We start from the raw sequence: 9982 nt of genomic DNA on the forward strand, positions 1-9982 counted from the left end.
CAAAAAATGAATGACCACAGCATACGCAGAACATACATGGACTGTCTTGAAAGTTTCAAACAAGTGTAGCACATGTAGTGCATCACAATAAATTTAACAGACGTAAAGTGATGTAAATTATGTTGGATGATTTATTAACTGTACACTATTTACAAGAAGTCAAAAAATATTTGTTTACAAACCTTTACACTTTCTGTTCCTCTAGTGGAACATGCTGCCAACCCCCACCTGATCAGCTGAAACCATCAAAACAGGTAAAGACACACATCAAGCACTTAACTAAAGTGCCTGAGTTCTATTTCCAGCTTTTGTGCCTGTAATCATTTTGTTATGGATACTGCTAGCTTCTATAACAAATTGCCTGTAATATTTTTTTTTTTATCAGTTGCTCTGGCTTAAAGTATACATGAATAAATATTTGTGTGTGTTTTTAAATGAAATGTAACATAGTAACTAATTAAATAAAAAAAGATATCCCCAAAAATGTTAACATTAAGGCAACATAATTAGTTCAGTTAATACTTAAGTTATAGATAGTATTTAGTTGAGGCAAAAGTTAATGGTTAGAATAGGTACCAAAACTAAAATGTACCCCATAATTTAAATCAATACACATTTTACTTCAGTTAGTTTAACTGTTCAGTCAAAAGTATTTATCCAAACTCTCAAAAGCGTCCTGTTTTGTGTATTTTCGCCATTCATCTGGAATCTCACCCTGACCTCCAAATGTCTTATTGTAGTATTTTTCAAGATCTTTCTGGAACCTGCACACAAACCACTTCCAGTAGGGCAGTTCAGAGAGGTCAGGGGTGATGCTCCACTTTTCATATTCTGCTCCTGCTCTTCTGTATTCGCTCCATGAGACTTTATCATCTGATTCAACGGGATAAAAATATAGATTGCTGTTTGCTACTGCTGATGTGCAGATATGAGTAGACAAGTTGGATGTATTGTTGTAATGAATGCCACTCAGTCCAATGCTACGATGGAAGGGAACACTGTGATCTTCATCATGGTTTTCTATGGTGTTGGTGCAGGTGGCTCTACAGAATGGACACTGAACCCAACAGCACTGAGAGAAGAGATCATTCAGAGGCTCATATGGTCTGTCCTTATAGTCCAGATTTGCTGGAAAGGTCTTCGTGTTGAAGCTACTGCTGATGTCAGACATTACAGCATTAAGTTCTTTCCCTATCACTTCTTCTAGAAGTTTGAAATCATCAACATCATTATGTTTCACTCCACTGAGGTCTTGTTCAGAGAAAATCAGCACATCTGAGAGCTGTTGTGTAAAATGCTTTAACCACAAACCAACATCTCCACCGGTCTCTTGTACGTGTTCAGTAGATTCATGTGCTGCTTCATTGATTTTATGCTGCAGAAATGTAATGTTCTCCTTCATCTTGGGCAAAACACTGACACTGAACTTATCAGTGATGTACTGACTGACTTCATCTTTGATGAAACTCTTAAGGTGCTGTTTGGGATAATTCAAGTAGTCAGTGTATTTGACAAAATCCTCCTCCTCTGCCAGTGTCTTTAGGATGTACTTCTCCAGTTTTGATCTGTTTCCATTCAATGATGAGCAGTTTGTTCTCATTTCTTCTGTCAGATCACTGGCACACTTCTTGTAGACACTCTGTTCAATCGCCTTCTTAAGTTTCTGACAGATGATCGCACCAAAAATAGCAGCTGATGCAGCCCCATGGCAGTATTTCTGGAAAATACTATTGTACTCATTTCTCTTCTTCTCCAAATAGATAACAGGATCATTGGCTTCCCTGAAGGTCTTATGTTGGTCAGTGATCATCTTGTTTGCTCGCTTACAGATGGAAAGAACCAAATCGGTGAAGAATTCATTCTTGAACACATATTTCACCTGCGCATTTTCATGTTGTTGTACTCTCCTCCTGATGTAATCTATGATTTGTTGAATGCGGCTGTTGTTGTAGCCTACCTTTGAAATGTTAAATGACTGAATCATTTTGTCTGTTTGCTGAACAACATCTGTGACTAATGATCTTATTTGGTCTTCATCCTTTTGAGACAGAGTTTGTCCAAATTTTTCTTTATCTGTTCTGTAAGCCTCTCTGATCCATCTTTTTGTAGGATTTTTGAATTTAACGTATTCACAATAGCTCCACACCGTGAAAATATTGTATTCTTGGCACTGTTGCCAGGGGTCCACCTGGATACTTTCATAGATTTCAATGAGGAGTTTTCTCACATCTCTAAATATGTCAATGTCTTTGATTGCAGGGATGTCTCTGGTGATCTTTATCACACTCTGTTTCCAAAACAAATCAAACTCCTTTCTAAAAGTTTCTTTAGGATTTGTTTTCTCTTTGAGTTTCAAGGCAAACTCTTTGCTCATTTCATAGAGAGTATTTTCATGATGTGTCCTTTGTGCATCAATCTTTTTCTTCAGGTCACGTTGCTGAAGAATCCCATTTAATTTCCTTTTTGTTTCTCTCACAATGTTTTCCTGAAGCTCTTTGATTTTGATATTAAATAATGTTTTCCACTGAATCAGTAAAGCAGCATCTGTGTCTTTTTCAAAGAATTCTGACATTGATTTTTTCACTTCTTCACTTGTATTCTTTAGTTCTATTTGAAGATCATTTTCCTCAACCTCGTGAATTGCGTCATTATCTATTTTGTTGTATAGTTTGTTCTCAATATCCATCATGGCACTACGAAGACTCCAGGACCATTTGCTGTATTTGGTCTCCAGTTTCCTGTATGCGGAAATCTCCACTGAATTTCTGAAGCTGAAAACAAATCGTTCGTTCAGTAGAGCCTCCCAGAGATCTTTAACACGATTTTTCAAGTCTTTCAGCATTATTTTATCTGATTTTGAGGCATGAGAAATAATACATTCTTTTAGCTCTTGAATATTTTCACAATAGTTTGGGTTTGGTGGTGCCATGGGTGGGCTGCCCTCCCAGAGTTGAGTAAAATACTTCACATCATTCTGTATATCTAATTCAATGACATCATTAAAATATTCAGCATCACACATTTCCTCTTTAGCAGTGAGTTTTGTAATCTCATCCAGTGTCTTCTGTAGTTGTGTCCTTCCTTCCAAGTTTTTCTCTTTAGCTGTGACATCTGAAACGTTCTGATGCACAAACACACAGCTGGGATATAGTCTGACATTCTTCATCCTGAGGAAGGCCTGAACAACTATCTGAAGAATGTCCTGCATCTCAGATGGATTTTCCCCAAAGATGTTGATTAACGTTAGATTTGCAAAACCAATAACAAATGTGGCTAATTCATTGTCATGATGTCTTGTTGATCTTCCAGCCAGTTCTAGAGCACGAAGACCCTCAGTGTCAACAACCAGAATATAGTCAAAGTTCATCTGCGCTTTTATCTTGTCTGACACTTGGACCAGTTGCATGAAAGCTCCTCTGGTGCACCTGCCAGCACTGACGGCAAACTGGAGTCCAAACATGGCATTCAGCATGGTGGATTTCCCAGAGCTCTCAATCCCTAAAACTGACAGCACAAAAACTCTTTGTTTTTCCAGTTTTTGCATGAGTTCGTCTAAAACAGCAGAGATCCAGATCAGAGGAACATGAGCAGCATCTCCATCCATCAGCTCCAGTGGAAATCCAGAGATCATCAGCTCTGCTGCAAGACCCGGGAGAGAAGAGAAGTTCAGCTGCAGGTCTTCCATGCTATTATTCACTGATGAACATGATTCATAGATCTGACCAATCTCCCTCATGATGTGCTCCAAACCAAATGCTGCAGCTTGAAGTTCTTTTGACATTTTCTTTTTATCATATTTGTGATGAAGATCAGAAACGTCTTTTGATGTATATTCATCTAGGAGTATTCCAAGCCATTTAAGAAAAAACATCTTGTTTGCTGCATGTGAGCTTATCTGAATAATAAAGAGCTTCATAAACTCACTGATATCAGATTTATGCTGCTGTTGACGGATTTCCAACATATCTGTGCGTGTTTGGCTTATTTTCTTTTCTATGTCATTTACTTGAGGTCGATGTAGTTCTTTGTTCTTCTGACACCACTGATGCCACAGTTTCCCCTGACAGGGCAGAAATGATTCTTTGATTTCTATTACATTTTTATTCTTCAGTAAACTCATCAACTGCTGTGCAGCTTCTCTTCCTTTCCTGCATTCATCATCAGCTTCCTCATCTACTATGATGTCTGAGCATTTGGACACATCTTCAAGTCGAAAAGTGAAAGATGGTCCAGAAGACGAGATACAAGTATTTATGGCTTTTCTGAGTTCTTCAGATACAGCTGACTGATTTTTGCCTTTCAAACCAATCTTATATTTTCCTATTCGTGTGTTAGTGAGAGGTGACATGTCCTCAGTAAAAAGACAAATGAGCGGTTTTCTGTTCCTGTACAGGTTTTGTATCATTGTTGTGCTTTTGTCATTCCTGTCAAGTTGTGATAGAAGAACAACATTGACTGTGGCCATTTCAGTGAGTATCTGCAGCTGTTTCTCATGTTCTTCTGCATCACCGTGAAGATTACAGAACGCAACACATTCAGTGAATTTATCCGTGTTTTTCCCAGACGGGCAGTACCAGGCAATCTCCACCACTCCATCCATCAGGACTCTGGATGTGCTGCTTCCTGGGCAGTTCCTGTGGAAGAATGTGTTGTGTTTCTCATTGATCAGGCTGTTCATCAGAAGAGACTTGGATGAGGACACAGAGCCAAACCTAAAGAAAGACACCATTGGGGTTTGTGCCTTGCAGATCGGCTGCATTTGACTGATGGATTCATTGTTGGTGTTTTTAACCTTCCAGCTCTTGTTGATTTGTCTAAATGTCCAGAGAGGAAAATCTATTTGTTTTGTAAATGGATCAGGAACAAGCAGAGGCAGAGCATACTGACATTGTGACAGTTTAGTCACCATCAGCTGCTTTAGGAAACCATCAGCATAATGAAACACAGCCATCTGAACATCCATAGGGTGAAGAGAGTCAGTTTTGCTTATTTCACTACAAAACGACATTTCCTTGAAAATATCACCCTCATCTTCAAGTGAGTCATTATCTGTTTGTTGTATGTGATCCTGTACATTGGTCGTGTTAATATATCTTGCTCTGTAGTTCATCATCAGTAGTTTTTGTAGGAAAGTCTGAATCAGCTCCTCATCAGCACAAGATTCACAGGACTGTAATGAATGTTCAGTTAACTGAAGAACATCTGCAGCTCTCAATATATAGTGTCTGCTTTCAAGATTAAGTCTATTAAGTAGATGCTGTATTGTTGTTTCTTCAGTCATTGCCTGGTTAAGATATTGGTCTGGGCTGCTTACTCCAAAGTCTTTGTTTTCCTCCTGTTAGAAAAAAAGTGGTTGCACTCTTATTCTCATCTGGTCAGATTTTACCTTGCTGAGATAAACATAATGTATCAAATAAACAATGGGCACATACACACTGTAGCTAAATTATTTTGTTGATTCACCTTTTAGTGCTTAATCCATTGGTGTACACACATTTCAGTAATATACAGTAATGAAAATTCAAAAAAAAAATAATAATAATAAATTAATAAATAAAATGATGTGTCAGGTTTGATCTCCCCTCTCCTAATCTCTTTTTGATTTATTTTTCATTATCTCTCTTCTGTTCTCATCCTCCTAATTTTTATGCTATATGTTCCTGGTTTTTGCTTAAGTTATTTGGCAGAGTGTTTTGGTTCTCCTGTCTGTCTTACTGGTCTAGTCAGTCTTGTCAAGTTCTGTTGTTTTTTTTTTTTTTTTTTTTTTTTTTTTTTTTTTTGTCCTTTTTCGCCCAGTCTCACCCAAGGTTCATGTCTTTGCATTTCTTTTCTGGAATTCACACTGCCCTCTCCATTTTTTTATAGTATTGTCTACATGTTATCATTCATGGCTTACATGTGGAGTGCTCTGTCAGTTTGACTCTTGCTTGTCCCTGATCACAGTTCAGTATTGTCCTCATTCTCATTGCCTGTCTGCCAGATTTTGGATCATTTGCCTGGTTTTACTTTGTCCTGGTTTTGCCCCTGGGTTGCCTGCTGATTTGGGACCTTGCTTTTTCTTTGCTTTTTCTCCTCCTTGGTCCTTTATTTCATAGAAAGCCTTACATAAGTACATATTTAGGTGCTAATCAGAATTTTTTTATTTGCAGTGCAAGGTTTGTATCTTTTCACAGCAGGTGACCAAGACCATAAAATGGCATCTGCAATAGACATCATTAGATTAATTTGTCTGAAGAAGCCACACAGAGGCACTTGGTCTATGGTAATGCGAAACAGCACCACATTCCCTTCTCATGGAACCAGTTCCATATGTAACTCTGTATTGTTTACTCTCATTGAGGGAACTCAATGCTGCATCATGGTGTTGACATTATAGGAACATCAATACCCACACTGCCATGCTCAAGTGAAGCCTACCTCACAGGGCTGTGAAAAGTATACAAAAAAACTGATGAATGAGCTGCAGCACGAATATATAATAAATTCAAACCTTTCAATGGTGTCTTTGAAGCAGCTACACTCCAAATAAAGTGGGCTCTGACACCTAGAAGTGAAGCAATACTGCTTGTCTAATATGCCAAAAATATAATCAGTAACTCAATGCAATAAGCTGTGCTTGGTGGCAGCAGAACCTCAGCTGCACCCACCAAAACATAGAAGAGTTAATCGAATTTACACCACTGGCCAGAGCAGTGAACGTAAATCCTAAGGGCACTGACTGGACATAACTTATGCAGCCTCTCTTGGTTTGGCAAGTCAAATGGTGGAGAGAGGAAAACCTTGTGAATGACAGGATAAAAAAGTGAGGAAGGCACTTTGGGGGCATAGTCTGGTCTAGGGTGCACTATAACTTTAACCACTCAAGGGGAAAAATCTAGGCAGAAGGAGGCTAATGAAAGGGCCTGCAAGTCCCCTACCCTTTTAAATTATTACCAACAATGGATCTAACTAACAACATTATTATAAGATAACCATTGTGAATCGGGCTAAAGTAAGGCAATAATTTTGAACATTGGCTGGTTATGTAATTGCTCAAAAATGTATGTATAATTTTTAACCAAGAAAGTTATGGACTGCAGCTTTAAAAGTGTTTGTTTTTACTAATTTATCCTACATAAACGTTGTTTTCTAAAAAAACACAAACATGTACATTCAGTCTTCTCACATATTATTGTAGCCCAGTTTCTGCAGTGTTATCAGACTTTAGCCTTTAATATTTTAAGATACTGAAAAATAAAATGTCAGGGCATGTCAAAACTTCTCCAGGGCCTCAAAAAACCCTCAAAGGGTTAAGCTTCTCCAGGTCCCTAAAGGGAAAAGGACAAAAAGCCTGCAGCACAACTGGCTGTGGAGCAATGGGCACCTTAGGTACATACCCTGGTCTAGAGTATAAGAAAGCTTTAGCCATACAAGGCTCAAACTCAAGAAATGAAGGAGCCACAGAGAGGGCCTGAAGGTCACCAACTCTCTTCAAGGTAGAGATGGCCAAAAGAAACACAGTCTTATCTGTGAGGAACTTCTCTGGAACCTCTTCCAAGGGCTCAAAGGGAGGGTTGCAGAGAACCTCCAGAACCACGGCCAAATCTCAGGATGGGACCATCATGTGCCATCAGACCTAACAGTCTGAAACAGTTTGAGTGACTGGACTTCTCTCACTATCCTTAGAGCTTTGAGAATTGATTCAATATGAGCAGGAGGAAGACAACTCTGCATTGTTGTTGAATCCCACACCACGCCCAGATAAGTGATTCTCTGTATTGGAGAAATCACACTTTTCTTGGTGTTCAGCCTTAACCCCAGCTCTTTCATATAGATGAGAATGACGACTTCATGCCGAACTGCCATCTGCTCCAACCAGTGCCTCATGACTGAGCGGTTAAGCTGATGAAAATCTAAAACCTCGAGAGAGAATCTAAGACTCTAAAGATCTAAGACTCTCTCAAGAAAGGTGGAACACATTCTATTTCCTCATTCCTCAAGAAAGTTTCTACTTCCTGTTCCATTACCAGAGCCTGCTCAGGGCCCACCAGAATGGAACTGACCCTGTTGAATCAAGGCAGACGAGAAGCAAACTGGATTCTGTAGTCTCTTTCTACAGTCAGCAGGACCCATTGAGACACATTTGTTGCTAGATGGTCTACTAAGGCAAACAGTCTTATGAGACTAACCTCTGATGTACTTTGAATAGTCAACTTGGTGCCCTGAAGCAGATGACTGAGCTGCTCTACTAACCTCCTTGGAGGATGTGAGTCCCTTAGAGCTGGGTTGACAGACCAATCTCTTCAGGACACTAGGGAGAGACAAGCACTGTATGATGAGGTTTACGCTACTCTTCCCCAAAGAAGGGACCTGCCCTCAGAAGTCCTGTGCCAAAGGCATTAGGAGTTTTGACCAAAACCTGCTTAGCCAGAACTATGGTCCTTTGATCCTTCTTCTGCTTTGAAGGTTCCGACCGATGGTGCTGCTCTGACTTTAGATTTTTTGGGGGGGCTTGAGAGGCGAGGCTCCGCTTTTTGGACTTCCCGATACGAGGAGCTGGTGGAGGGAGTGCTATCTCTTGGAACCTATCGACGACAGTATCACTGAGGGGCATCCAGCAAAAGATCCTGTCCTTTTATTTTATTTAAGACAGGTCCAGCCACAGATTCTCCATTGCAATCAAGGCTGCCATAGACCACCCAATGCTTCTAGCAGCCTCTTTGATGGCACAGAGTTTGCAGCCTCTTTTAGCAGTTCAGCTTGGTAAGTCTGCAACACCACCATGGTGATGGTCTGACTTGCCGTCATGTACGCTTTGCTTCAGAGCGCGGTCACGCAGAGGTGTTCCCAAAGCTCTTCTGACACAGTGTGAGTTCCTGTAGGGCAGTGTTTCTCACGTTTTGTGTGTCTCCCTAATCAAGCACACCTGACTGCACTCATCAACTCATTAGAAAACATCTCCAGGACCTGAAATGGGTGTGTCAGATAAAGAAGACATTTAAAATGTGCAGTGTTATGGGGGGCGCCCAGGTCCAGGTTTGAGAAACACAGCTGTAGGGAAACTATAAGTAGCAAACATATTATGTCCTGGTAAAACCTGGCAGGAAACCTGACTGGATTATTTTAAACTAATGTTTGTCATGGTTAAGTCTTAAAGTTTTAAAGTCAAGAAAATTTCTCATTGATTATTCATATCAAAATGAATGGGAGGTAATAAAGAAATTTAAATTAGCAATGTGGTATCCTATGACATTTTTTGACCATAAATTTCAAGCACAACACCTCTAACAGAAAACATTTATCAGTCATGTCATGCATTTAAAAAGCCTAAAACCTACAATTTATTCGAGCAGTCTTTGTCTGCTTGTTTATCGCGCACCAGGGTTTGGATGGCAGCATTCACACTTACTCAAATAAAACACACCAACCAACAGAGCACTCGCAGCAGAGTTTGTTTTTAATCAAACAAAACTTGACAGGTGTGAACACTTAGAACACTTACCTTAAATGAAGTTTCTGTTTTAGGCAAGAACTTGTTTTTTTCTTTATATTCCTTGTAACACTCTGCTTGTCTTGTCTTACAATCATCTTTACTCATTTGCTCAGTGAATCCGATATGGGTCCCAATGGTTTTTCCAGTTCCAATTGTCCCAACTCCTGTTTGTTCATCATCTGCATTTTCTCGTAAACCTGAAAAAGAAGGCTTTTTTAGACTTACTTGATAGTTGTAATGATTAAGGATGTGCCTGAAGCTTAATAACAAATTCTGCTGAATAAAAGGGGGAAAAAATCAGTAGACACAGTCACTCCCTGTGTTTGCTGGATAACAAATGAGCCAGCATGTTATTATACATAAATCTTTAAAATCACTACACAATAATGAGTGTGTATAGTAGGGCTGTCCCCGACTATGAATTTTCATAGTCGAATCAGAATTTTCGAATCTTTCTATAGTCGACCGATAGTCGAATCATCTAGGCCTTTGTGTGTGTGTGTGTGTGTG

At 39.5% G+C, this 9982-nt stretch overlaps 1 protein-coding gene across 1 annotated transcript; it reads right to left on the bottom strand.

Annotated features, from left to right (window-relative positions):
* Positions 1–643: 643 nt before the first annotated feature.
* On the bottom strand, positions 644–8787 carry LOC141301477 (interferon-induced very large GTPase 1-like). Its single transcript, XM_073831679.1, has 6 exons — positions 8669–8787; positions 8169–8290; positions 7657–7892; positions 7377–7564; positions 5387–5390; positions 644–5335 (listed from the first exon to the last, which is right to left on the bottom strand). The coding sequence occupies exons 1-6, from the start codon at positions 8785–8787 to the stop codon at positions 644–646; spliced, it is 5361 nt and encodes a 1786-aa protein (XP_073687780.1).
* Positions 8788–9982: the final 1195 nt, after the last annotated feature.

The sequence above is a fragment of the Garra rufa genome, chromosome 25 (assembly GCF_049309525.1).
Source record: "Garra rufa chromosome 25, GarRuf1.0, whole genome shotgun sequence".
In the NCBI taxonomy this organism is placed as follows: Eukaryota; Metazoa; Chordata; class Actinopteri; order Cypriniformes; family Cyprinidae; genus Garra; species Garra rufa.

What these genes read in the sequence shown, in the direction of transcription:
- LOC141301477 (XM_073831679.1), bottom strand. Translation starts at nt 8,787, where the DNA reads ATGACGGCAAGTCAGACCATCACCATGGTGGTGTTGCAGACTTACCAA. An exon ending in CTATTCAAAGTACATCAGAG is followed by an intron (nt 7,893 to 8,168) that starts GTTAGTCTCATA and finishes TCGAGGTTTTAG; the next exon opens with ATTTTCATCAGCTTAACCGC. An exon ending in TTCTCAAAGCTCTAAGGATA is followed by an intron (nt 7,565 to 7,656) that starts GTGAGAGAAGTC and finishes GTGGTTCTGGAG; the next exon opens with GTTCTCTGCAACCCTCCCTT.